The sequence below is a fragment of the Cupressus sempervirens genome, chromosome 10 (genome assembly GCF_028749045.1).
Source record: "Cupressus sempervirens isolate cs-2001-9-10 chromosome 10, ASM2874904v1, whole genome shotgun sequence".
In the NCBI taxonomy this organism is placed as follows: Eukaryota; Viridiplantae; Streptophyta; class Pinopsida; order Cupressales; family Cupressaceae; genus Cupressus; species Cupressus sempervirens.
This window is the reverse complement of record NC_143127.1, coordinates 477,055,684-477,080,033: the sequence shown is the minus strand read 5'-3', so window position 1 is coordinate 477,080,033 and position 24,350 is coordinate 477,055,684. Positions and strand designations below refer to the sequence as shown.

General features: G+C 35.4%; 1 protein-coding gene across 2 annotated transcripts in view; it reads right to left on the bottom strand.

Moving 5' to 3' along the window:
• LOC149534758 (protein SPIRRIG-like) overlaps positions 1 to 24,350 on the bottom strand; it is a 76,684-nt gene that overhangs the window by 32,966 nt on the left and 19,368 nt on the right. For both annotated transcript variants that reach the window (XM_089803910.1, XM_089803909.1), the window contains exons 3-9: positions 22,432 to 22,501; positions 22,247 to 22,332; positions 12,092 to 12,227; positions 11,941 to 11,997; positions 11,306 to 11,479; positions 4,126 to 4,296; positions 3,948 to 4,013 (exon numbers count right to left, since the gene is read on the bottom strand). In XM_089803910.1, coding sequence (XP_089660036.1) covers positions 3,948 to 4,013; positions 4,126 to 4,296; positions 11,306 to 11,479; positions 11,941 to 11,997; positions 12,092 to 12,227; positions 22,247 to 22,332; positions 22,432 to 22,501 — 760 coding nt within the window. The remainder of the gene's footprint in view (positions 1 to 3,947; positions 4,014 to 4,125; positions 4,297 to 11,305; positions 11,480 to 11,940; positions 11,998 to 12,091; positions 12,228 to 22,246; positions 22,333 to 22,431; positions 22,502 to 24,350) is intronic.

Genomic DNA, 24,350 nt, shown 5'->3' with positions numbered 1-24,350 from the left:
TGTGATGCCCAAACTAAACCCTCTAAACAACTCTATTAGCATATGAGGGTTATGAAATAGGGTAATCCAGTGAAATTTGATGCTCACAAAAATGGGGACATTACAAAAAGACATCCAAATGCAACTTGAACTCCTAAAGTGTTAATGATTGTAGTATTGATCAGATTATTCCAATCGATGAGATCAAATGTTTGAATGACCTATCAGTCTCAAACATTTCATATCTATCCTTCACTATTATTATCATGAATCATTAGTGTGTGTGTGTGTGTGTGCGCATGTGTGTGTAAGTTATTATCACATTTTTAATCATGATAATAAGCAAATGTTATTGATAACTAATGAGAGTTATGGAGACAAACCTCTTAATATCATATACATATGCATTGAGAAGGTAACATGAAACACAAAGAAAAATCTACAAGTGCTATTACAAGTTACAGCAATGACAAATCTATTAAGTCTCAACATGGTATCAGAGCAAATTTGAATTTTTGGGAATAGCAGCAGCAGTTCAAACTCTGTAGATTCCTCCATTCAACTCATTGATGGAAATATTGTCATTGATGTCAAAGAGGAGAAGAGAAGATAGTGTGTCATAATAGCAATGAATACATGAGTAAATAATATCAGTGGTAATTAAAGGATATATATTCAGACTTGTTAAATCTGATATATATATATATATATATACACACACACACAAATTACACCCACTATCAAACACATGGTTATTAATATATTTTATGTCAAGGAAATAATACCATCTCAGGATTTTATTACAGCCACCGATCCAGGCACAAATATCACCTAAATCACAGGTAGCTGCCGCGGACATCAATCAGTAAATATGAGACCATTCAAACAATGACTCATTCAATACTTAGAGTAAGGTATCCAATCAGCTAAAAGACCAGTCATTAGTTGAATGGTCTGTCTGCGAATATTATAGCAGGAGTAAGAGATGTCTATCTCCACAGAAATAATATATGTATATCAAATATGTCAATAGAACATATAGACATATACTTTCAGCCAGCGTAATTATGGTATTAAGTCAGCCAAGTATGTGCCATTCCACATCATGGAGTGTGCAGATTAATCAACCATGTAAGATGTCATGGGGAGTTTGGAGATCAAAGTGTCATTTGGAGTCTGAAGTATGATTCACCACCGGAAATACATTAGACAGACTATGTGTAATGTCCCTTTTCTGGGACATTATAATATTGTGTTGCCGGCTCACTTCGCCTAGGTTTCGGGGGCAAAAAGGTTTTTTACGGGGTTCAGTTTGAGGTTTGGCCTAGACATTTCCAGTTTTAGACCCATCAGAGCAGTTTTGGCAGGTTGTTCAGATACTTACTATTTTTAGTAAGTAAACGGAGCTCAATATTCTTGATATCCCAATGTTGGTTTAGAAGCGTCTCGCCGAGAGCTTTCCAACAAACTATTGCACATGCTTATCCGAGTTCGTTTGATTAGTTATTTTAATGCTTGATGATTATATGATTTATTGACTAAATGACTATTAAAGTTCATTTAACTTGTCACTTTATTTTTATTTTTTAAAAGGTACTATGTTCACTTAAGTGACTAAAGGACAAAAAAGGTACTTTATCCCACATTGCTTAAAAAAGCATGCATCACATTGGGAAAAGTGATAAAGGTACAACAAGCTCCACTTGGGAAGTAATGAAGATTATAATATTTAAAACAAATATTAAGCTAGAATCTGGAAACAGTTACTAGTTATTTCTTCGAGGACGCAAACCCTTGAAGAAGCTTTTGGAGGTTGGACACAAACCTAGCCTTCTTATAGGTTTATCTATATTGCCAATCTGACTTTTATTTTTGTTTATAAGATTGGTTTTTTCTGGATTATTGCATGTTATTGTATTGTTGTGGTATAATATAGTAACGTCATTTGGCAACTATTTGTGTTAATTGCTGGTTTAAATATGTACTTATGAATATTGGAAGCAATAAACATATTGTTCTGGGTTTTCTTGTATGCATATCTGTTGGTTATAAATCGATTAACGTTCTGGAATTTATATCAAATATTGTTTTACTGTTCGGTTTTAAATTTGCTAGTTTTACATCAAGGGTTTTTAGTAAATATCCGGAAAGGGCTATTTCACTATGCAGCAATTTAAGGGTACACTATGTGAGAAGGAAGTGATGTGGAAAGTAGATCAGTTGTTTGGAGGTCAAACCACTTGATCAGTAGAGTAATACATGCGTTGATCAATGGTGTATAATGCAAGGACACAATAAGAGATAGATCACTAGGTAATAAAGAGTTCAATATCCAATCACCTCTAAGGGACCTGCGTGGAAAGTGCACGATAGTCTAAGGAAGGGCATTGATCCTATAAAGGGAATGCATTGAACACAGAAAGAGAAGTCAGCGCATAATTAAAACAATAATGAAGACCAAGTGAGAATTCAAAACTTCATTTGCGGCAACATTAGATGAGGAGCTCGGAAGATTGATATCAGATTTTGAGGGAGTCTGAAAATCCATCATAGGCAACCATGTACGAGGAGGTCAGAAAAGTTGATACTAGATTCAAAGGGAGTTTGACATTTCATTAGAAATAACCTTAGATGAGGAGGTCAAAAGGTTAATATTTCTTCATGAAGGAGAAATTCAAAGTGCAATCCCTCATAATACATTCTTCTCTATGAGAAAGAAGTTTGAGGTAAAAACACTTGTTCTCTGATATGGTTCATGGTGGATGTCATGACAACACCGCATTAGAGTATCTATGGTGACTTCATATAAACTTTTGATTTCATGTGTGTGACTCCATGATTTTAATGGGCCTACCCCCTATGTACATCATGAGGAAGTGACGACTTCGAAATGATTGTCACTTATATTTGTTAAAAAATTATTGGAACGTGACAATCTTACAATAACTTAATCTTCTATTATGATGGATTTCTTAGCACATCATAACTTAATCCTCATGTCTAAGCAGATCATAATAGATTATATCTTGCATGGTGGATTAATTTCCTTAACACACAATGATTATAATGTTCCTATGGTATGTATTATTGAGGATACATGTGCACATACCTTATGAACATTTGAGTACTAGGTGAATATCATGTAACTTGATATTCTTAGTCCATTACTCCTGATATCATGAGATGATATCGAAATGGTGACTATCTTCTAATCAAAGATGGTCTTAAACATGCCATGCCTGATATTGTATTGAGGCAATATCTAATTATGTTGTTTATCCTCCATAGCTAAGAGGGAGCGCCTAATGGTTGTAGTAGTGCTCGGATGATTCCAATTGATGAAATCAAATGTTTAAATGACCTATCGATCTCAAACATTTGATATCTATCCTTTACGATTATTATCATGGAGCATTAGTATTATTGATAATAAATTAGAAAAATATAATTTATTTTTTTTTTAATACTATATTATATTATATGATATTATATATATAATATATATAAGTTATTATCACATTCTTAATCATGAAAAAAAAGCAAATGTTATTGATAACTAATGAGAGTCAAAGAGACATGTCTCTATGGAGACGTGCCTCTTAATGTCATATACATATGCATTGAGGAGGTAACTTAAACACACAAAATAATCTACAAGTGCTATTACACGTTACAGCAATGCCAAGAACCAAGAAACAAAAATCTAACCAGGAAACAAACGACTCATAAAAATAATTTTGAAACTTGAAATAAAAAACAATCATTTAATCTTTGCCCCTAGATAAAGAAATAACTAATAGTAACAAAGATCAACATGCACTTTAGCTTAGAAAATTAAAATCCATAGAAATCAAATATTTAACAAGTTATAAAAACATGATAAGTTCAAGGCCATTCATCCACTGAATGATTATTAGACTACTCCATACATTGAATTAATAAGCCTAATTAGTCATTGGAAAACACACCAAATGCCGAGTGTGAATGTACTTGGCTGTGCTTCCATTATCATTGACCAAAAGGAGACCAAGTATCTGCATTACAACTGAAATGGCAGTTAACATCTTACAATTAAGAGAGCTCAACATTTCAAAGGAAACCCTCATATTATTCTTAAAATTGGCATAAATTATGGCTAAATCTAACCTGCACAGCATGTCGGTGAAGTTGAATTATGTGCAACGGAAGTGTACCAATATTTTCCCCTTTTGCAACCATTTGAAATAAAAGTTGAAGTGAATCATCTTCAATCAGACTTTGTGCTGCTCCAGGGCGACTAGCCAGTGCCTTCATTATATGCACTATATTTCCTTCTACCTAAAAACGTTTAACCAATAACCACTATCATGCAGATCCACTTACAATTTTACATTAGAAAAGCATCTACATATAGTGGATGCATGCATTTTCATAAGCAAAGGACCTCCCATATACATTATGGTGTCTATACATTTGTCCAAAAATAAATATAAATCTATTAAAAGATAATATAAAATTGTCCAAAAGTGCAAATTATTACCCAAAGAAGATCAGAACATGATAAAATTGGAAGTTGCAAGATAAAATGTCTAAATTGCTTTTAAAGTTTAAACTTCAAAAACATGAGCTTAGTAGTTGAAGACATATAGCATAATCATTGATTAGAACATAAACCTTCACAACTAGAACTCCTCATCCAAAAACACCCAAACTGAAGTTTTAATATTATGTCCTGCATTACGCTCTCCAAGAACATCAGAGCTAGATCAATTTTGCTCAGCAGTATGATTGTCAATTCCACATGATGGACTCAACTGTCCAAGATGAGTCTCTTGCTTCTCAGCTAATGATGACTGTCTAAATGCACCTTAGGAAACATCCAACTCAAGATGCTCTACATAATTAATGCTTCCATAGGCTCTACAAACACTTAAAGAGTTAGAAAAAATTTATTCAGCATCATTGTCATTCCTACATGATGAACTCAACGATACAAAATGAGTTCTTGAACTTCAGTTAATGACATCACCGAAAGTAAAACCAAACGTAATCTCAACTTATTTGCATTACTTTTAAAGCAATATAGACAAATAATTGCTCCATACATATTTATAAGTTTACTTTAAAAAACTCACTATGCAAAAAAAATTGTAGAGTTGCATCAGAAGATAACCCAAAAAATGGGTCCCCAAAATAGAAAAAACATTTCATTTGTCATCCTCATTTGGTTCTGGTTTTGTTAAATAAGTTTAGGAAGGTTTATGTCAAATTTTCACACAGTATCCTGCATAGTCTAAAAATTAAGGTTTGTTGGGTTCGTGTGGGTATGTTATCTAATATGTATCCATATCATATCCATACGGATATGGGGATACGTGTGTCCAAGGAGGGGCAAATGTGTATCCAGCTACTGTATGTTTAGGAGAGAAAAGAATGTGTACTTTGTACCTATAGCCACCCCCAATTTGGCAGAAGAAATAGAAGCAATGGAAATGAATCTTTTAGGCTGCAGAGCTAAACGACTGAAGAATAGCACCCACAAACCTTGTTTCCAAGCTTGAAACACTATTAGAGGAAAAGCACTCAAGCATATGGTCCCAACAGAACACTTGTACCTATCTGCTGTATCCAACTTTCCTGAGGTGCCTTCAGGAACATTTGTAGATTGTGTAGAATGGCGTCATATTTGGCATCAAAAAAGTGTATTTTGCATTTTATTATTTCACATGATGAGGTTGATTTGTGCAATAAATGTGACTATTCATGGGTGACTAGTGGTAGACAATGCATGCTCCCATCCTCTTCTCTCCTTCCTCTTCAGGTGATAGTTGTAAGTGCAAAAATGATTGTGGTAGTTGAGTTGTCATGCAAATGGATGAATGGATCATATATAAGGTTTAGTTTAGGATTTTATAAGGGGAAGAAGCTTGCGGGAAAACCAAAGTATCCAACTTCCTTGAGGTGCCCTTGGGGCCGCTTGTAGATTTTGTATTAAATCATTATATTTTGCATCAAGGAAGGTGTATTTTGAATTTTAGCATTAAAGCCATGAGTTTCATTTGTGTGAGTAAAGTGAATACTCTAGGGTGACGGGTCATAAACTATACAAGTCTCCTTCCTCTTCTCCATACTCTCCAAGCTGAAAGCTGTAAATGCAAAAAGGATTGCTGTAGTTGTGAGTGGCATTGCAAATATGCGTGTAGGTTATATTTAAGGTGTGTTTAGCATTTCATAAGTACCATAGAACAATATGTGGGCCCCCACTCCTTATTTTTCTTTCAATTTTTTTTAGTAAGTGTCTGTGATTTCCCCTAGCCCTTGTCAATCCCCATGTTCTAGAGGCTGCAATGGATACAAAGACATGGAGTTGTGGGGTGTGGTCACCTCTCCAAGCACCCTGGGCCAATTGATTGGGTGACTTTTATTCATTGTTTGCTAGCTTGGTGTATTCCTGGAATAACACTTCACTTGGAGAAGATTCACTCTTCAAAGAATTCTTCGACACATTTAAAGTAAATAGCTCTACATTTTTTATCGCAGCTGATGTAAGGCTGGTAAACATGGTAAACTTATGTCTCTAGATGGTAACCAAGAGAAAAACAAAGCAAAAAGCATTAAACTTGAAGTGAGGAAATTCGACAAAATGGAGTTAGAAACATACACAGCCTCAAAAAGAAGTCAGATTAGACAATGTAAATAATTTAATGAACAACTTGAAGAGGACACTAGCTCTCTTAATCAGAGAGGATTGAGCAAGACCGAGAAATTCCAAAAGCATGTGCAGAGGGATTGGCTTACTGAAGGTATTTCTGACAAGATGCAGCATGTGAGAAAATGCATGGAATACCAGCTTACCATCTTCAGCCAGAACATATATTTTCTACTATAACAGTAGACATGACAAAGACAGTGGGGAAGAAGAATTTGAAATGAAGAAAGCCACCACTAAAGCTGTTGATAATGAAAACAAGAATTTCTAATGGTTTATTGTATTGCTGGTTATGTTGTTAGTATTGTTTCTACAAAGTAAGTGCCAATGAACTTGAAAGGAAAACTAGTTTCTGAATCTGTTATCTAGCAAAAGGCATTATTTGCCAATAAATTTAGATATACTTGACAGCATGTAATTGCTACCCATTATCATTAAAGAAAAATCTGAAAATTTGAAAAGGGATTAAAACTTATCATGTCAATCATCATAAATATCTCTCATCTATGTGTTTGAATTGCCTCCATACAGGCTGAAGATTACTTGTTACCATACTCCTTAGATCCCTACAAACCACAAGAAGATGATTGTCTGGGAAGCAAAACTTGGTTTGGCAACCTTTATGATGTGCAATAAATACATAAAATCTACACTAAAAAAATTCATTAATCTAAGTTAAACATATAGAATCAATTACCAAAACCGCAAACTGAAACATATTTTATATTTTTAAATTAGATCAAAATAAAGAACTCAGTTACATTTAACACTTCTATCCTTATAAATTTACTATATATGATCTGCAACATTTGATGATTCATCACGAACATCTAAATGCTGTTGACCTCCTAATAGTAAACCTAATCACTCAATTTTAGCCCAAGGATTCCACAAAATTTTATCATATAAAACCTTCACTAATAATCCTGATAATCTACAGTTTTTAACATTTCTGAGACAAAATAGACAGCAATTTGTGTCCCAACTAACTTGACAAGCTCTACACAATTTGACTTGTTGAATTTGGAGAGGAATAAATGAGTGTACTTTCCAGGTTTAGTCAGATTAAGTGATCGAGTTAAATCACTTCTTTAATTAACAGTGAAATTATCCCCATCCAGAGCAGCTGTATCCACGGCCTTCAGCAAATTAATGAAAAAGGTTTAGAACGTTAATAGGCCATGGCCTTCAGGGCTATATTGCATGCAAACAAATTTCAAGGGTTTATCTGTATCATGTGTATCATACATGACATACAGCTTTCCTTTCTCCATTCATTAAAACACTTGCATCCCCGTGCAGAGAAAACTACATTCAAGGCCTTCAGGGCTATATTGTGTTAAGGAATTAACCTGGATAATCTAAAGGTCTACGGGTGCAAGTTGTGCCTAACTCTTACTATCATATACTCCATTATATGGCATTTGTAATTATTTATATCTGTTCTAAAGGTGCCGGCAATCAGAGTGGAACAAGTTTAGTTTTTCCTTAAACTAATCTTACTTAGTTTTAACTACTCTCTGCTCTATAGTCGCCAACTTTGGATACATTCTGTGTCACAAGGTTCGCCGAATTTTCGGCATGAGGTTCGAAATTCGGCGAATGTATAAAAAAATATTGAAGTTCGAAAAAGTTCGCATCAAGTTCGTATGGCAAAAATGGCCACGGGCAAAATTTATCAATGTGTTTTTGGAAATCGCCTCTTGTTTGCGTTATTTTTAATGGCTGCTTCGTTGGTGGAATCCGTCACTTCTGGTTGCTTCCCTATGTGTGGCTTAACATTCCTCCAAACCCCTGCGTTGACGTTGGTTGCTGAAACCTGCCAATTCACTACCTGCCGAAGTCGTTTATCTCTGCCAAAGCTTTGCTGACGGGCCGATGGTTGCAGAGCTAAAATGTTTTAAATTTCTAAAGTTTTTCCATGTATATAAAACTTTACATTTTAGGTTTTTCGGTTTGTTTATTTTAGAGTTACTAATGTTTATAATTTAAGGTTTTAATTTGTTTGCTACTTATTATTATTATTATTAATATTACATCGCTTTAAGTTAATTTATTATTTTAGAAGTTAAAAGTTTAACTCAATATTATTTTTTTATTTTAATATCTAATATTTAGTATTATTTTAATATACTTGTTAATCTAAATACAAAAATCATATTGTAATAAATAGTTTATTTTAGTTATTATTAATATAATTTATTGATTAATTTGTAAATAAGTAAATTAAAGTAATTTTTTTATTAATTTGAGGAAGGATTGTATATTTTCATTTTTTTTGAAAATTATACAAGGCGAATTTATTGTCGAATTTTTCCCGAATTTTTGGACCTTGCCGAACTTCATCCGAATTTTATAGTTGTCGAACTCGAACTCGAATTCGAACCTTGTGACTTAGGATACATTAATTACTTGTTAAATCTAAGGGTGATGTCCCTTAAGAGACATACCCCCTGATATGGATATATATGCTGGGCTTAGAAGGCAGTCTGGGGACACACAGTCACCTACAGTCTAATCTCCAGGTCTTCTCAGCCTTACGGGTTATCTGCTATAGTTCAGAACTCCAGTTCATACATATATCAGGATATACAGTCATTTCATCTGCACAATAAAATTCTGAAGACAAGTTTATTGTCAAGATCATACCTGTTTTTATCTAATCTTTGCATTTGTAGTCTGATCCTAGTATCAGAATCTGCAGATAATTACATATTGTATGCAAACAAATTTCAATGGTTTATCTGTATCATGTGTATCATACATGACATACAAATTTTTTTTCTCCATTAATTAGAATTTAGAACACTTGCATCCCCATGCAGAGAAAACTACATTCAAGAAGGATTTTGACCTCTACTCTGCAAAATCTGGATCAGATGAATGTCAAGTGCAGTGAGCTTAGGATTTGAAAACAATTTGATTTTGGCCATTTCCTGAAATCAAATCCATTGTTTTAATAATCACCAGGCAGAGAAACTACATTCATGAAGGGTTTTGGCCTCTCCTCTGCAAAATCTGGATCAGATTAATGTCAAGTGCAGTGAATTGAGAATTTGTAACCAATTTGATTTTGGCTATTTCCCAGGTTCAAATCCGTTGTTTCAATAATCAGATATTCATTTCTTAGTGCCATAAATGCACCCAATATATGGTAAATAGAAATAAGGAATTGCCTATTTCAATAAGTCTGACACAACCATCCACAATACTTAAAGTTGGCCAACATCATCTTTGATATAGAACCTCTCCTAGGTGCCATGCAGAAAATCAAGACTAAGCATGTTGGCAAGAAAAGAAACAAAGATGCATTCTTATTGTCTAAAAGAGCAACTTTATTTCCCTTGGACTCCCTTTATTTCTTAAAATGCATATGGACAGTAAATTCGGTAATTAGAATCATTCAGCATTTTTCGCAAATGTGGTGCCATCCTCTGGAAGAACTAGTCACACTCCCATGTTTGAGGGATACAATGGGAACAAAACATTATTCCGACACTGTCCTTTTTTGCAAGTTTACCCAGTGTCCCTAAGATGTGTCTCTACCTTTGTGTTTTGTCATAATTTTATGCATTTGGGATTGTCTTGCCCTAACAAGTTTAAAGGACATCATCAACCTACTCAAAATGTCACATTATTATTCCATTGCATTAAGGAACATAAAAAGTGTAGAAAGCAAAAAATTATATCAGAGCATGGAGATTTACAATTCATGTACATAAATATCATTTGTTAGCTGTTCAGATAAAGGCCACGTTTGAATCTTCTTTATTTTTCATCCATGCCATTAAACTAGTGCATAGATTCCAAGCAAAATCAATAAACAATAAAATTATCCCCCTTTTGCATGAGGAACTTTTTTCTGGCAGACTAAGAAGAGTTGTAGTAAGTGCCCTGTTCCCAATTTCAGGCATTATCAAGGAAATCACAAGTGATGCCTGCAGAAAAAATAATGTTAACAGAACTGGTTAAATCAAACTACGTTTTCTTCACTGGTAATTTACCATCCTCGATGTAAGGATAGGTCATTTAGGTTCTTGGAAGAATGGTCATCTCTCTCTAGTGTAGGTTGGCCTCTTCTAGTAGATTTTCTCACAATGCATGCAGCAGGATCCTTTTCTTTTACAACATTCCACTTAGCTTTTACTTTTACTTGTATAATGATACATATAAATATATCTTGTCCCCCACCATCCCCAAAATTTGGTTAATTTGTTACCATCAAAGAAACTAAAGAAAAATAGAAAAAAATACTACTTTTTATTACAACTTAATGAGGGGCAAAAAGACACAATTCTATGTTCATTTTATTTTGATGCAATGTCTCTATAAATTCAGACTCGGTATTTTTAATAACAGTTTTCATTAGGTTTTTATATATGGTCAACAAGACCAAATACTCAATCCATCTTATGATTCACCACAAATTCATTTTTTTAACGCTGTTGGAAGCAACATGTGACCACCACATGTAAACTTACACCTGCATCCGCAGTAAATTGACTGAAAAGGAATATTTTAAACAGCAAAATAAAACCCTGTGCTTGCTTATTGAAAACAGGAAACAAATCAGTGCCATGGTTAAGGCTTCTAAGTAAACATAAATGGTAAATGGGAAAAGTGAGCTAGATAAAAGACCTCAATCATTTGCACTTGTCTGATGTCATCGTGAACTCTGCTGGGAACTAACATCAATTCTGCTTTTGTATCAGAATCCTCCAATACGCAGTCAGTAGGAATCAGCAGTACATGGAGTAACTGAATGAGGGAGCAAAATACCCCAGAATCCAGCAGAGGTTGTACATCAATAGGCTGCAGCAGAGATTAAGCAGTCGGTCAGAATTACCGTACAAAATGAATCTGCATACTTGGAGATGCCCATACAAGTAACAACTCTATTTATTTTTTTGCATTGCTTTTAAATAAGCACTTCTCAAGTTATGTGTCACTGCAAATATACATGTGAAACAAATTGCAAGAATAAGTTTTACAAAAACAAACAAGGCCAACCGCCACATAAGCTGAAGTGTGCTTTTTAATGTTTCCAATGTCAACCTTGCCGTCTTAATGCACAGCTTCTTCTTCTTTTTAATATTCACTTTATGTTAGTGCAAAGATGCATCCCATGTTATATTTTGATCCCTTTCAATCCCTATTTTTTTATTTATGTTTTGGAATTGTTTCCATTTAGCCACTAACTCAAAAGATGGGGCAAGCAGACTCATTCAGTGCAATTCTTCATAAAACTTTCACATGAATATATGAATACTTACAGGAGAAACAAGGTTTTCTAAAGCATACAAGAAGCTTGAGCCAATACTGCTGCCATCCTGGAAATGTTTTTGTCCAGTACAAATATCAACATTTTACTGTCATAAATATTAATGACAAAATAAAGTTATCATCAATTCCTGTGGGACTTACCTCCAATACTTCTGTAAAATATTTTAGTACACCTTGTTTATCAAGAGATCCTTTCTGATTTGTATTCTTCAGTTTCCTAATATCAACCACCAAGGCTTTCCCAACAACAAATGAGAATAGATGGGCATCAATTAGCCTGCACATAGTTAACATAATGAATTTAGAAACTCATACTTGCAAATCACTAGATATTAAAAAAAAGAGCAAGTTTTTCATCTTCTAGTGTTTTAAAACATTTGCCTCAAGCTAAGATAGGAAGCCTGTGAGGAGACAAAGGTAAAATGCTTTATATTATAACAAACTATGAACTCAGAAACATGAAATTTCTACAATCCATGATATCGAGATGAATGTGGTGATATTTTTTGATTTCAACCTATTCTGATGTTTTTTTCACCATCACCCTATTGCGAATGGGGATCCCCACTTCTTCGTTTTAGCTGTGAGTAGCCTTAGTGGTACAATGGTGACTTTTCAAGGTCATGGCAGCATGTAAAAGGTCTTCTTAGGTGCAAATTTTGAGCAAGCTTAAGGTTTGTAGTTCGACAGAGCCCAAGAAAGGCTTGAGATTCCACCTTTGTTTGGACCTCCCAAAATCAATGCAATGCTTTGAAACTTTTATGACAAGAACAAAGACAAGATTTGAAAATTCAAGTGAATTTGGGCAAGACAAGGTTGGGAAAGTTCGATACTTAATAGAATTTCATGTCATCGAACCCAAGAGAACCCCAAATTCCTCTTGGAGGACATATTGTTGAGCCCAAGCACATATTGTTCAAACCCAAGAAGGCCACATATTCCTCTATTCTCTAATTGCAATTAAGTTTTGTTTCAGAGAGGCCCTAATCAGGCCAGTCTAGAGGTAAAATGAAAGGATTTATGTTCCATTTAATTGCAAATTGACTATAGTCTATAATAGATCAAGTCAGTCCAGCTTCAAACGGGACATACCTCTTGACCATAACACATATTCAAAGGCAATCAAAACTTCATTCCAGTCCCAATCATCTCAAAACAAATTGATCAAGTAACAAGCAGAACAGATTGCTAATAACCATCAGCCAATTTCACTTTAGAGGACAATTTTGGGAGAGGAGATTAGAAATCAATTAGAGAACTTGAAGAGGCGTCAAAGTTCAATGAGTTCAAGGTGTTAAACTCAAAATTCATCAAAGAAAACTAGATTTCAAGGGTTGGTTGGGAGTTTTACAATAGAGATTGAATGTTAAAACTTAGAAAATTGAAAGAACAGGGATTAAAAATCAGAAATTTGAATCATGACAAGGCATGGATGGGGTTAAAATTGGGTAGTATTTAGATCCCATGTATTTTGATCAGTACCAGCTACAGTCAAACACTGTGTCACACCTAGAACAATCTGATAAGTATTCCAATATTCAAAGATTGCTAGTTTTCGCTGCTTCCATGTGTTGCAATTCCGACCATTGAATTTTGAATTACCCTCAAGCAGAATATTAGTCAGAGATGCCATAGCACGTTTTTTAGTGAAAAAATGTGAAAATCTGTTAAGGCACATACTTCAAAGCAAAAAAAGTGGAGGACCCAACAAAAATGAAGAGGTATCCAGAAGAGAGCTCAAAAAACTCAAAAAGAATGTGTTGTCAGATTCTAGATCCGTTTGCTTGAAAATCGAGGCACCCATAAAAAACAGATGACAAACCAATTGAGATCTCCAAAAACAGACCAAGAATCTATTAAAAAAAAATTGATCCAGTAAAAAAATTAGGGTTTTGACCAAAAACAGCCCTGGCTGCAAAAAACCACCAAAAAAATGGCGGAAATGAAGAAAAACATGTTGTCTGTGTCGGATTTCAGGCATGAGTGAATAGAAGAAGGTTGGGAAATCCCAGATGCCTCCAGCAATGGTGATCGAACACTGCAAAAAACCTCCAAAAAATGATGATTTCAGCATAAAAATATGTCGCTTGAAAAATCCTAGATGCCTCCAGCAATGGCGATTGGATGCTGCAAAAAACCTCAAAAAAGGAAAAAACGGCATGCGGATTATACAGGCTAAAAAAAATGATTATTTGAGCAAAAAAATATGTTGCAATTTAACCATAGGTAAGGTCGCAATTTGCAGAGGTTATAGCACCCAAAAAATGCTGCCCAACAAACCTGACCAAAGAAAATGGCGCAATTTTTCCATGTAAGCAGAAAAAAATTGTAGGGATACAAACGGCAGTTGCAAAATAATGGTTGTTACTAGCAAACAAAAACCCTAGCTCAAAGCAGATATCACAAAAAATAATTTCGAAAAATATTGCTCCGATAATTTCGAACAAGAAATTATAATATTTTTTTTAAAAAATTCAAAGAATTGGCTTTGATACCATATCACGAAGTAATTTGAAAATATTTGTTTGTTATTAACAGTGATCAAGAGATCAATTTATACAAGAGACTGAACAATGTTTCTTTAGGAAACAATCATAAATAATAGAAACAGTTTATTCTAGAAATAGGAAACTAAATATTAGAAACTTTCTAATATTTAGAGGAGATTACAATAGATAACCATTCAATACATAAACAGAGATGATAGAAACTATCTATTATCGTAATAATCAAATTGTTCCAAGTGTACATGTAGATTCCACTTAATGTTTTCACCTAACCTAATTTCTTATTAGTTTATAAAAGCAATGTGATTTTCTTGTTGGCCCACAAGGTGGTGTTTTTATGTGATTGGCCAGCATTTAATGCTTGTAGTTGGTAGTTACATTAGAGTTGTGTTGACGTAATCTTGGCCATTGATCTCGAATCAATCTGAACCATTCATTGTATTTGAGCTTCCTATAAAAGGCAAGGCCTTCTCATTTGTAAAAGAGATACTTGTAGAGATTTAGCTAATATACTACCAAAATTAATCCTTCTTCATTGTTGTTATCAAGGTGAATGTTTGTGAAGTTTTAAAGCATTGCATGGTTTCTACATTTCCTCAATTAGAGGAGGATTTTATTTATGTTGAGTAGGCATCAATATAGATGTTTGGAAGATATTATTGATTGGTCAATTATTATGAAGCTTGTATTCATATCTTTTGGAACTTGTTGATAGCAAGTAGCAACGTAAGGTTGGTCTCTTTAGGAAACAATCATAAATAATAGAAACATTTTATTCTAGAAATAGGAAACTAAATATTAGAAACTTTCTAATATTTAGAGGAGATTACAATAGATAACCATTCAATACATAAACAGAGATGATAGAAACTATCTATTATCGTAATAATCAAATTGTTCCAAGTGTACATGTAGATTCCACTTAATGTTTTCACCTAACCTAATTTCTTATTAGTTTATAAAAGCAATGTGATTTTCTTGTTGGCCCACAAGGTGGTGTTTTTATGTGATTGGCCAGCATTTAATGCTTGTAGTTGGTAGTTACATTAGAGTTGTGTTGACGTTATCTTGGCCATTGATCTCGAATCAATCTGAACCATTCATTGTATTTGAGCTTCCTATAAAAGGCAAGGCCTTCTCATTTGTAAAAGAGATACTTGTAGAGATTTAGCTAATATACTACCAAAATTAATCCTTCTTCATTGTTGTTATCAAGGTGAATGTTTGTGAAGTTTTAAAGCATTGCATGGTTTCTACATTTCCTCAATTAGAGGAGGATTTTATTTATGTTGAGTAGGCATCAATATAGATGTTTGGAAGGTATTATTGATTGGTCAATTATTATGAAGCTTGTATTCATATCTTTTGGAACTTGTTGATAGCAAGTAGCAACGTAAGGTTGGTCTACACTAACTTCAACCGCTTAACTTCAATTGGAAATGTTCATTTGGATAATGTCATCATTGGGTATTGGAGTGAATGTTGACATTATCAAAATCATCCCTGCATCCTTAAACAATTGCCGCCTCCTTTGTGTACTTGATTTGGCAAAGCAGGGATTGGTTTAGTCTCACCTCACCATCAATTGTCTCTTGCATTGATAGGTTAGATTAGATTCCTAATTCCTTTATCTTTTTGCAATTGCTTGGCTAGAAGTATTACAATAATAGATAAAGTTGTCTATTATTAGTTAATGGTTATCTATTGTAAATATCTTAGCTTTAAGTTTGCTTTCGTTTTTTGCATTCTTTAGAATAGAATGTTTCTATTCTTTATGATCATTTCCTAAGGAAACATCGTCTCATTCTTTTGTATAAATTGACCTTTTGGTCTCTATTAATATCAAGCAAGTATTTTATCAATTCCTTCGTAATATGGTATCAGAGCCAATGCTTCAAATTTTTTTCAAAATTTTATAATTTGTATTGAAATTATTTGTTAAGATTTTTCAAAATTATTTCTGATCTTTCACAAAAAACCCGAACTGAGGTTTGCAAATCGCAAGAAGATTTTGGAGTTTTCACTTGCAAGGTCTACAAATCGCGAGAAAGTTTTTTTTTTTTGCATTTTCACTTGCAAAATCACGATTTCCTTTTGCGTATGGTTCTACAAATCATGTATTGAACAAAAGTTTACAAAACGTCTGCATAACGTGGTCGTTTTCCTCTGCAACCCATCTGCAAGGAGCTCGCATTTGTTCCCTTGAAAGAATGCAGAAATTCTTGGTTGTTTTCTAACGGCTCTGCTCCTGCCAAATCTGCATTTTGTGAGGTCAAACATAGTCTTTTTCAAACCACTCTATGCTTTTTAATCATAACAAATACCTTCTTGCAACCTGCCACTGCCAAATCAACCATTTTTTCCAGAAAAATCAATGCTTTTGCCATTTCGACCTCCATGGCCGCCAACTGATTTTTTGCCCAAAACCCTAATTTTTGGGGTCGGAAAATTTTTTTGATTGCAAATTCTTAAGAGCTCAACTGGGTTGTGGTCCGTTTTTCCCGAGTGCCTCGTTTTTCGTGCTTCAATTTTTTAGCCAGCAAATCCAAAAATCGACAGCATATTCCCTCTGGGTTTTTTGAGCTCTCTTCTAGGTCACTCCCTAATTCTTCTTGGTCTTCTGTATTTTTGCCTCGATGAATGTTCCTTCACAAATTTTCATAGTTTTTCATTGAAAAACATTTCCTGGCATCTCTAACAAATATTTTGCTCGAGCATAACTCCAAATTCAATGGTCGCAATTATGGCACTTGGAAGCAGCGAAGCATCGCAATTTTCAATATCGGAGCACCAATCAACTTGTTATGGGTGTTAGGAAGCGTCTGACTTCTCCGAGTCCTGATCAAGATACATGGGATTTGAATAATCGAGAGTTTGTGATGCTTCTCAAATTATCTATGGCCGATGACCAACTTTCTCAGATTCCATCAGATAAGACAGTTGTCAAGTTTTCGACACATCTCAAAGGTCTTTATGAGACTTCTGACAAAAGCAAAGCTTTCTTTCTAAAAAACACTATGTTTTCTATTGTCATGGATAAGCGCACCTCACTCCAAGCATGCCATCGGTCGCAAGATGGAGGAAGAGGATATTGTGGCTATCACTCTTCGGAGTTTACCAAAATCGTATGAGCATTTTATGGAGACTCAACATCACATCTACTAGTGTTGATTTGAAGTTCACTGATCTTTGCACATTGTTGCTTCAGCAAGATTGGTGGAAACAATAGTTCGGTAGCAGCTCCAGTTCCACCTCCACCAAGCAAGCCTTTGCTACGAAATCCTTTCAGAAGGATAAGGGCAAGTTTCAGTAGCCATCTTCTGCTCCAGCATCAAATGGTTCCAGAAAGAAGAATATTCAATGCAACTACTATCACAAGTTTGTACGCATGAAGGTTGAATGTCAAAAATGCTTAGTTGCACAATCTAAGCAGTCAGGTTCGCAACCCAAAGCGAATAGTGTAGAGCACATTGAGCAGGTGGAATCTGCCTTTTATGCCTTCATGGCTAAAAGATTTGCAGATCATGTGAAGTCGTCTGCCCGGTACATTGATTCAGGTGCCTCTCATCATTTCACTCACCACAGAGACTGGTTTACTAACTACCAGCCTTATTCAAACTGTTATTTTTTGTGGCGGAGAAGAGTACACAGTTGTCGATAAAGGCAACATTCAGATTCAGTCTATTGGGAGGAATCTCATATTCCTTGATGTGTACTACGTTCCAGGAATGGAACTAATCTACTATCAGTCAGTCAGTTGCTGCAACACTCTCCACAATTGGCAATCACCTTCAGTTCACATCAATGCACCATCACTAATCAAGCAACTAAGTCTAATGTTGCAGTGGGTCTTGAGGATCATGGTCCTTTTAAACATACTAATTCTAGTGATTCTCAAGACTTAGCTATGGCTACTCGGCAATCTTTTGTCAGCACATTTTGGCATCAGCGATATGGGCACTTAAATGTGCATTATCTCTCACAACTTGCTCGAGATGAGCTTGTTCTTGGATTCCCAGAGATTCAGACTCAATAGCTTGGAGTTTGTGACGCATGCCAGGCTAGGAAGCAACATCAAACACCTTTCACCAGTGGCGATTCATGGTGAGCTTCTCAAGTACTTCAGCTTGTTCATGCCGATATCTATGGCCCTATGGCCACTCCTTTTGTTCTTGGGTCCAAGTATTTTTTGTTGTTTGTTGATGATTTCAGTAGAAAGATGTGGGTGTATTTCCTTAACAAGAAATCAAATGCATTTCCTGTATTTCAGAAGTTTAAACCTTTAGTTGAAAAAGAGTCTAGGAAATCTATTATTACTCTTAGATCAGACAATGGGGGGAATTTTGTTCTAATGCTTTCTCCAACTTCTTGGATACACATGACATCAAGCGCCAATCAACCACACCCCACATGCCACAACAGAACAATATAGTTGAACATCAGAACAAGACAATCACTGAGATGGCTCGTTCCATGCTCGAACACAAACATGTTCCAAAGCAGTTTTGGGCAGAAGCAGTTAGCACTGCAATTTACCTGTTGAACCGGTCACCCACAGTGGTGGTCAAAGGTAAAACCCCAAAAGAGGCCTGGTCAGGTCACAAGTCCAAAATCAGTCACCTAAAGGTTTTTGGCTCTCTTGCTTTTGTTTGGATCCTTGATGCCTCACGCACCAAGTTGGATGCCAAGAGTCAGAAACTCATGCTTGTTGGATATAGCAATTTTCACAAAGCCTACCACCTGATCGATGTTGAGACATCCCGTCTCATATACAGTCGTGATGTAGTCTTTGATGAGCAGCGAAGATCATTCATGCCTGTTTCCCCTGTTCCTAATCCAACAGACCAGCCTCTGATGGCTCATGATTTGGGAGTTCGGCTTCCACTAGGTCCACCTGATGGGAGAACTCCAATAGCTCCTACAGCTCCAGTTATTCCAATGATCCCTGTACAGACACCTCTGACCTTTCCTGCAAAATCACCTCGCTTTGTAGATGCTTCACCTAAGTTTGATCTAGATTCTTCTGATGAGGATCCTGTTGATCAAGCATCTCCTAGTACTACTGTTGGTCATTCTCCTATTCGGCCTAAGTGGTGGGCTAAGACACTTGCTGATCTTCGTGATGATGAGCTCATTGATGGGAGAACTACTCGGAAAAAGAGCAAAACTACAAATTCTATTAACTTTGTTCTTATGGCCAACATTCACAGTATGTCTGAACTTCAAACATATTCCGAGGCAAAAGCAATTCTAGAGTGGGAAAAGGCCATGACATCTAAACACCAAAGCCTGCTGAAGAACAACACCTGGGTCCTTTCTGATCTTCCACCAAGGAAGAAACCCATTGGCTACAAAATGGGTCTACAAAATCAAATACAAATCGAATGGTACTTTGGATAAGTACAAAGCTCATTTAGTGGCGAAGGGCTTTTCTCAACATCAGAGCATTGATTATAAGCAGACCTTTGCTCCTATTGCAAAGATGAGCACTAGCAGATTATTCCTAGCCATGGCAGCATAGGCTGGAAGGTCCATCAGATGGACGTCAAGAGTGCTTTCCTGAATGGTAATCTCCGTGAAAAGGTCTCCATGACACAGCCTCCTGGTTTCAAGGTTGTTGGTAAAGACCATCAGGTTCTCAAATTGGTAAAAGCTCTCTATGGCTTGAAGCAAGCCCCTCAAGCATGAGAGATAAAGATTGATAAGTACCTCAGTGATCAAGGCTTCAAGAGGAGTTCTTTAGACTCAAATCTGTACATCAAAACGACTAATAGTGACATCATCCTTCTGGTTATTTATGTGGATGATCTAATCATCACTGGCAGTTTAGCATCTTTGATTCAAGGAATCAAACAGAGTTTATGCCAATCTTTTGATATGACTGACCTTGGGCTCATGCATTATTGCCTAGGTGTTAAAGTTTGGCAAGAGTCTTCTGGTATATTCATCACTCAGTCCAAATATGCCAAGGCCCTATTATACAAATTCCGAATGCAGGATTGCAAACATGCATCTACACCTATGGAGAAAGGTCTCAAGTTATCAGCAAAGTCTAATTCTCCTTCCGTTGATGATACTACATACAAGCAATTAGTAGGCAACCTCATCTACCTCTCTGCTACTAGGCTTGATATCAGCTTCACAATCAGCTGTATTTCACGCTTTATGACACCTCCTAAGGCCGATCATTGGATGGCAACAAAGCGTGTGCTTCGTTATGTGAAGGGCACTTCAGATTATGGACTTCTATACTCTTGAAGTTCTAATCCTAAACTCAATGGGTTCACAGATTTAGATTGGGCAGGCTCTGTTGATGATAAAAAGTCAACATCTGGATATGTATTCAGTTTGGGATTTGGTGCAGTCACATGGACTAGTAAGAAGCAGCAGGCAATTTCTCTCTCTTCTAAAGAGGCTGAATATAGAGGGACTGTTAAGGTAGGATGTGAAGTTGTTTGGCTTTGTCGGATGCTTGGGGATATGTAGATGTCACCAGTACGACGAAAGTATTATCAAGTTAGCATGAAATCCAGTCTTCCATGAATGAACCAAGCATGTGGATCTTCACTATCATTACATACAAGAGCTGGTTGATGACAGGACTATAGATTTGCAGTATGTTCCTACCACAGATCAAACTGCAGACATTCTCACCAAGCCTCTTGGTTCTGATAAGTTTGTCAAATTCAAAGGACAGCTTGGTGTGTTAGATAGATTAACCATTAAGGGAGAGTATTACAATAATAGATAAAGTCGTCTATTATTAGTTAATGGTTATCTATTGTAAATATCTTAGCTTTAAGTTTGCTTTCGTTTTTTGCTTTCTCTAGAATAGAATGTATCTATTCTTTACAATCGTTTCCTAAGGAAACATCGTCTCATTCTTTTGTATAAATTGACCTTTCGGTCTCTGTTAATATCAAGCAAGTAATTTACCAATTCCTTCGTAATAAGCAGTAGTTGAAGAGTCACCATTGTTGAATCATTTGCATTTACAAAATCAATACCCATTAAATAATAGTGAAATGTCCCCACGTGGTTACCAGCAAATCACATCATAAAACTCAGTTGTGTCCAACAAGAATAGGAACTTTGAAGTTGCCTCTATGATCTTTCTTTGCAATCAGTAGCATATGTGGTGTCATTGCTCAAGGGAGGATTTGATATTTGGTGTTTCCTCTTAGGATACTAAGTGTTTTATAATGCATATTTAGTGGTCACAAAACTCACATCAACAGGACCAGGTAATAATTTTTATCATCAACATTTTGGATCATACACTGCAATCCATCATCGAGATACTTCCCTTGCTTTAACTCATCCTAATTATGGATCATGATTCATGGAGTATAATATGAAATATTGATCATAAAAAGTGTTATATGGTCAAAATGCGGAAATATTACCATATTGATAACATTGGCATCAATACATTTAGCCAAAATAACTCAACTATATACAATATGACACATAAATTTACGCTGCTTCCAACATCCCAGCTGTTCTTAGTCTATATCTAAATGCATCAAGATGATAATGCATGATATGTCATGATAAAGTTCTCAAAACAGATCAATGAATGAATATGAGTATTGAATACCAAACAATTGCACAATTTGCAGCAAGAGCCACAGTAAGCATATTAATCCTACTATTTCTATATCCCAAAATTATTGCACGTTAACAAAGATTCAATTCATACCAGCCAGTAATCCTACTAAAACAAGTCAGACCACCATAATCCATGGGACCAGAAACGATGAGATGGCATAAAAGAGTTATAACCTACTTGGTAAGTAGTTGTGCTGGATTCACATTTTCTTTGGCTAGTTTGCAAAAAACCACTACAGCCATATTCAACGCCTCTTCCTTTTCCTGAAAAAAAATGATTATTGTAAGAAATCATTTTACTAATAGATTGTGTTTTTGAACATTATAATTTAGCAAGTCCAATTTATATTAAAATGTCCCCACCTTCTCAGAATTGGAGGAGCGAAATTCCTCCCAGAACCTTTTGAAATCCAACTCCAATTCATATTTGTCTCTGAATCATGCAAAAGAATGAAATTAGTATAAGCCCATCAAAGGACAGGAAAAAACATACTTAAAGGGAGGAAAGTTGAAAACATCCAAGACTAATATCATTTTCTTATAGTTTGGCAAAATTCACTATCAAATTACTAAATTGAAATTTCACTCAATCACCAGCAGCAGGTATATCTAGTGAGAGTTTCAAAGTTCTAAAAACTTAAAACAATTTCCATTTCTTTTCCACTTTATGTATTAAGTTATTTTAATTAAGGAATAAACAAAACAATTTCTAGATGGGTAAAGAAATCTTGGGTCTTCCCAATCACCAAAATCTTGGAGATAATGTCAATGCAATCTGTCCTATTTGTGTTTTTAATTGCTAAAAGCCAGTACTTGTATTATATATTTATGTAATTACACTAATCAACAATTTTAAAGAAAAGCAGTGCCAAATCTAGATGTCCTGCGAATGTTAAGCTTTGCATAACATTTCCTTTAGCAATATAAACCCTAGATCCTTGAAGCAATATCACAATATCACATCACCTTTACCTACAGGATTGTAATTTATTTCCATAATAGTACTGAGAACAAACATGATCTTTTTAAATATCATATTCAAAGTAATTTGAATAGAAAAGATAAAACTATAGTAGACAATGTTAGTAATTTTCGACATTGATGCCAGTTAGAAGGTGGTTCAGTTTATATGTTTTGGTGACCACTTGAGCTTGTTTTCATTTATGCAGTAAGTGCTGGTGTGTGGAATGCTATCGTATGTTGGCTGTGTTACTTGTTCTTATGTGTGCTGGCTTTCTCTTGTGATTGGATCTCACATACTGTCATCTGTCGCCATATGTCCTGTTTGCAACTGGTAGTTTTCTGTAATGGTTCTGGATGCCTCCTGCCAAATGTAACAACGACAAACTGAAAACGTAACATATTCTGCAATGTTTACAGACAATCTCGCAATGTTTACAGACAATCTCGTTCGGCCTTTCTGACTGAACTATAATTAAAAGGTTTTTGTTGGCATCAATTGCTGCCGTTTTTCTGGACCTACATGTTGTCAGAATATGCAGATCATTATGTATAGATTTGGACACTATTCACCTAAAACAACAGAGACTCCTTGATAATTAAAACTGTCTCTAGTATGCACTGCAGAGAGATGTGGATGGAAGTTACTTGTTACACCTGGCTGAGTCGAGCATTTCTTTAAATTTGCTGGCAAATCCTCATATTAAGCTTTTTCGATAACAGGACAATCTTCCTCACTGTCGCTGTGGTGCCTTTGTTAAGTTTAACTGAACCGTGTGTTTAATAAATGGGAGCCCCGGTGAAATAAAAGAACCGTCATCTATTAGTGGAAATGTGTATGAGGTGTCGAATGAAGATTGGGCTCTCCGTCTACGGGTGGAGTCAAGTGGGTAAGTTTATTAAGGATTACATTGTCAAAGCTGGAAGGTAAGATAGATATCACAGGTGAACGTTTCTTTGGTAGCACGGTGTGCCACAGACTGTCGATTTGTGCCTTAAGGCTTCTTTTCAAAATGTAACATACTCTTTTCAGGTGGTGAAGCGCAAAATGTGTCTACGTGTATTTGAACTGAGGCTTTGCATTATGATTACTACTGCAGGACGGTATGTGATTTTTTGTTTTTTGTTTTTTGGACATACCTGGAGATGCTGTTCAAAGAGTATGATTTTGGTCTTCTAAAAATGATGGGAGAATGAAGCGAACGAAAAAGAGGGTCAGGTGTCCTATTGGAAGTGAAAGCTGTAAAGATTCTGCAAATTCTTTGGACTGAATATAAGACTGGATTCTCTCTTCTTTATCTCCTTATAGCTTGCTGTGAATA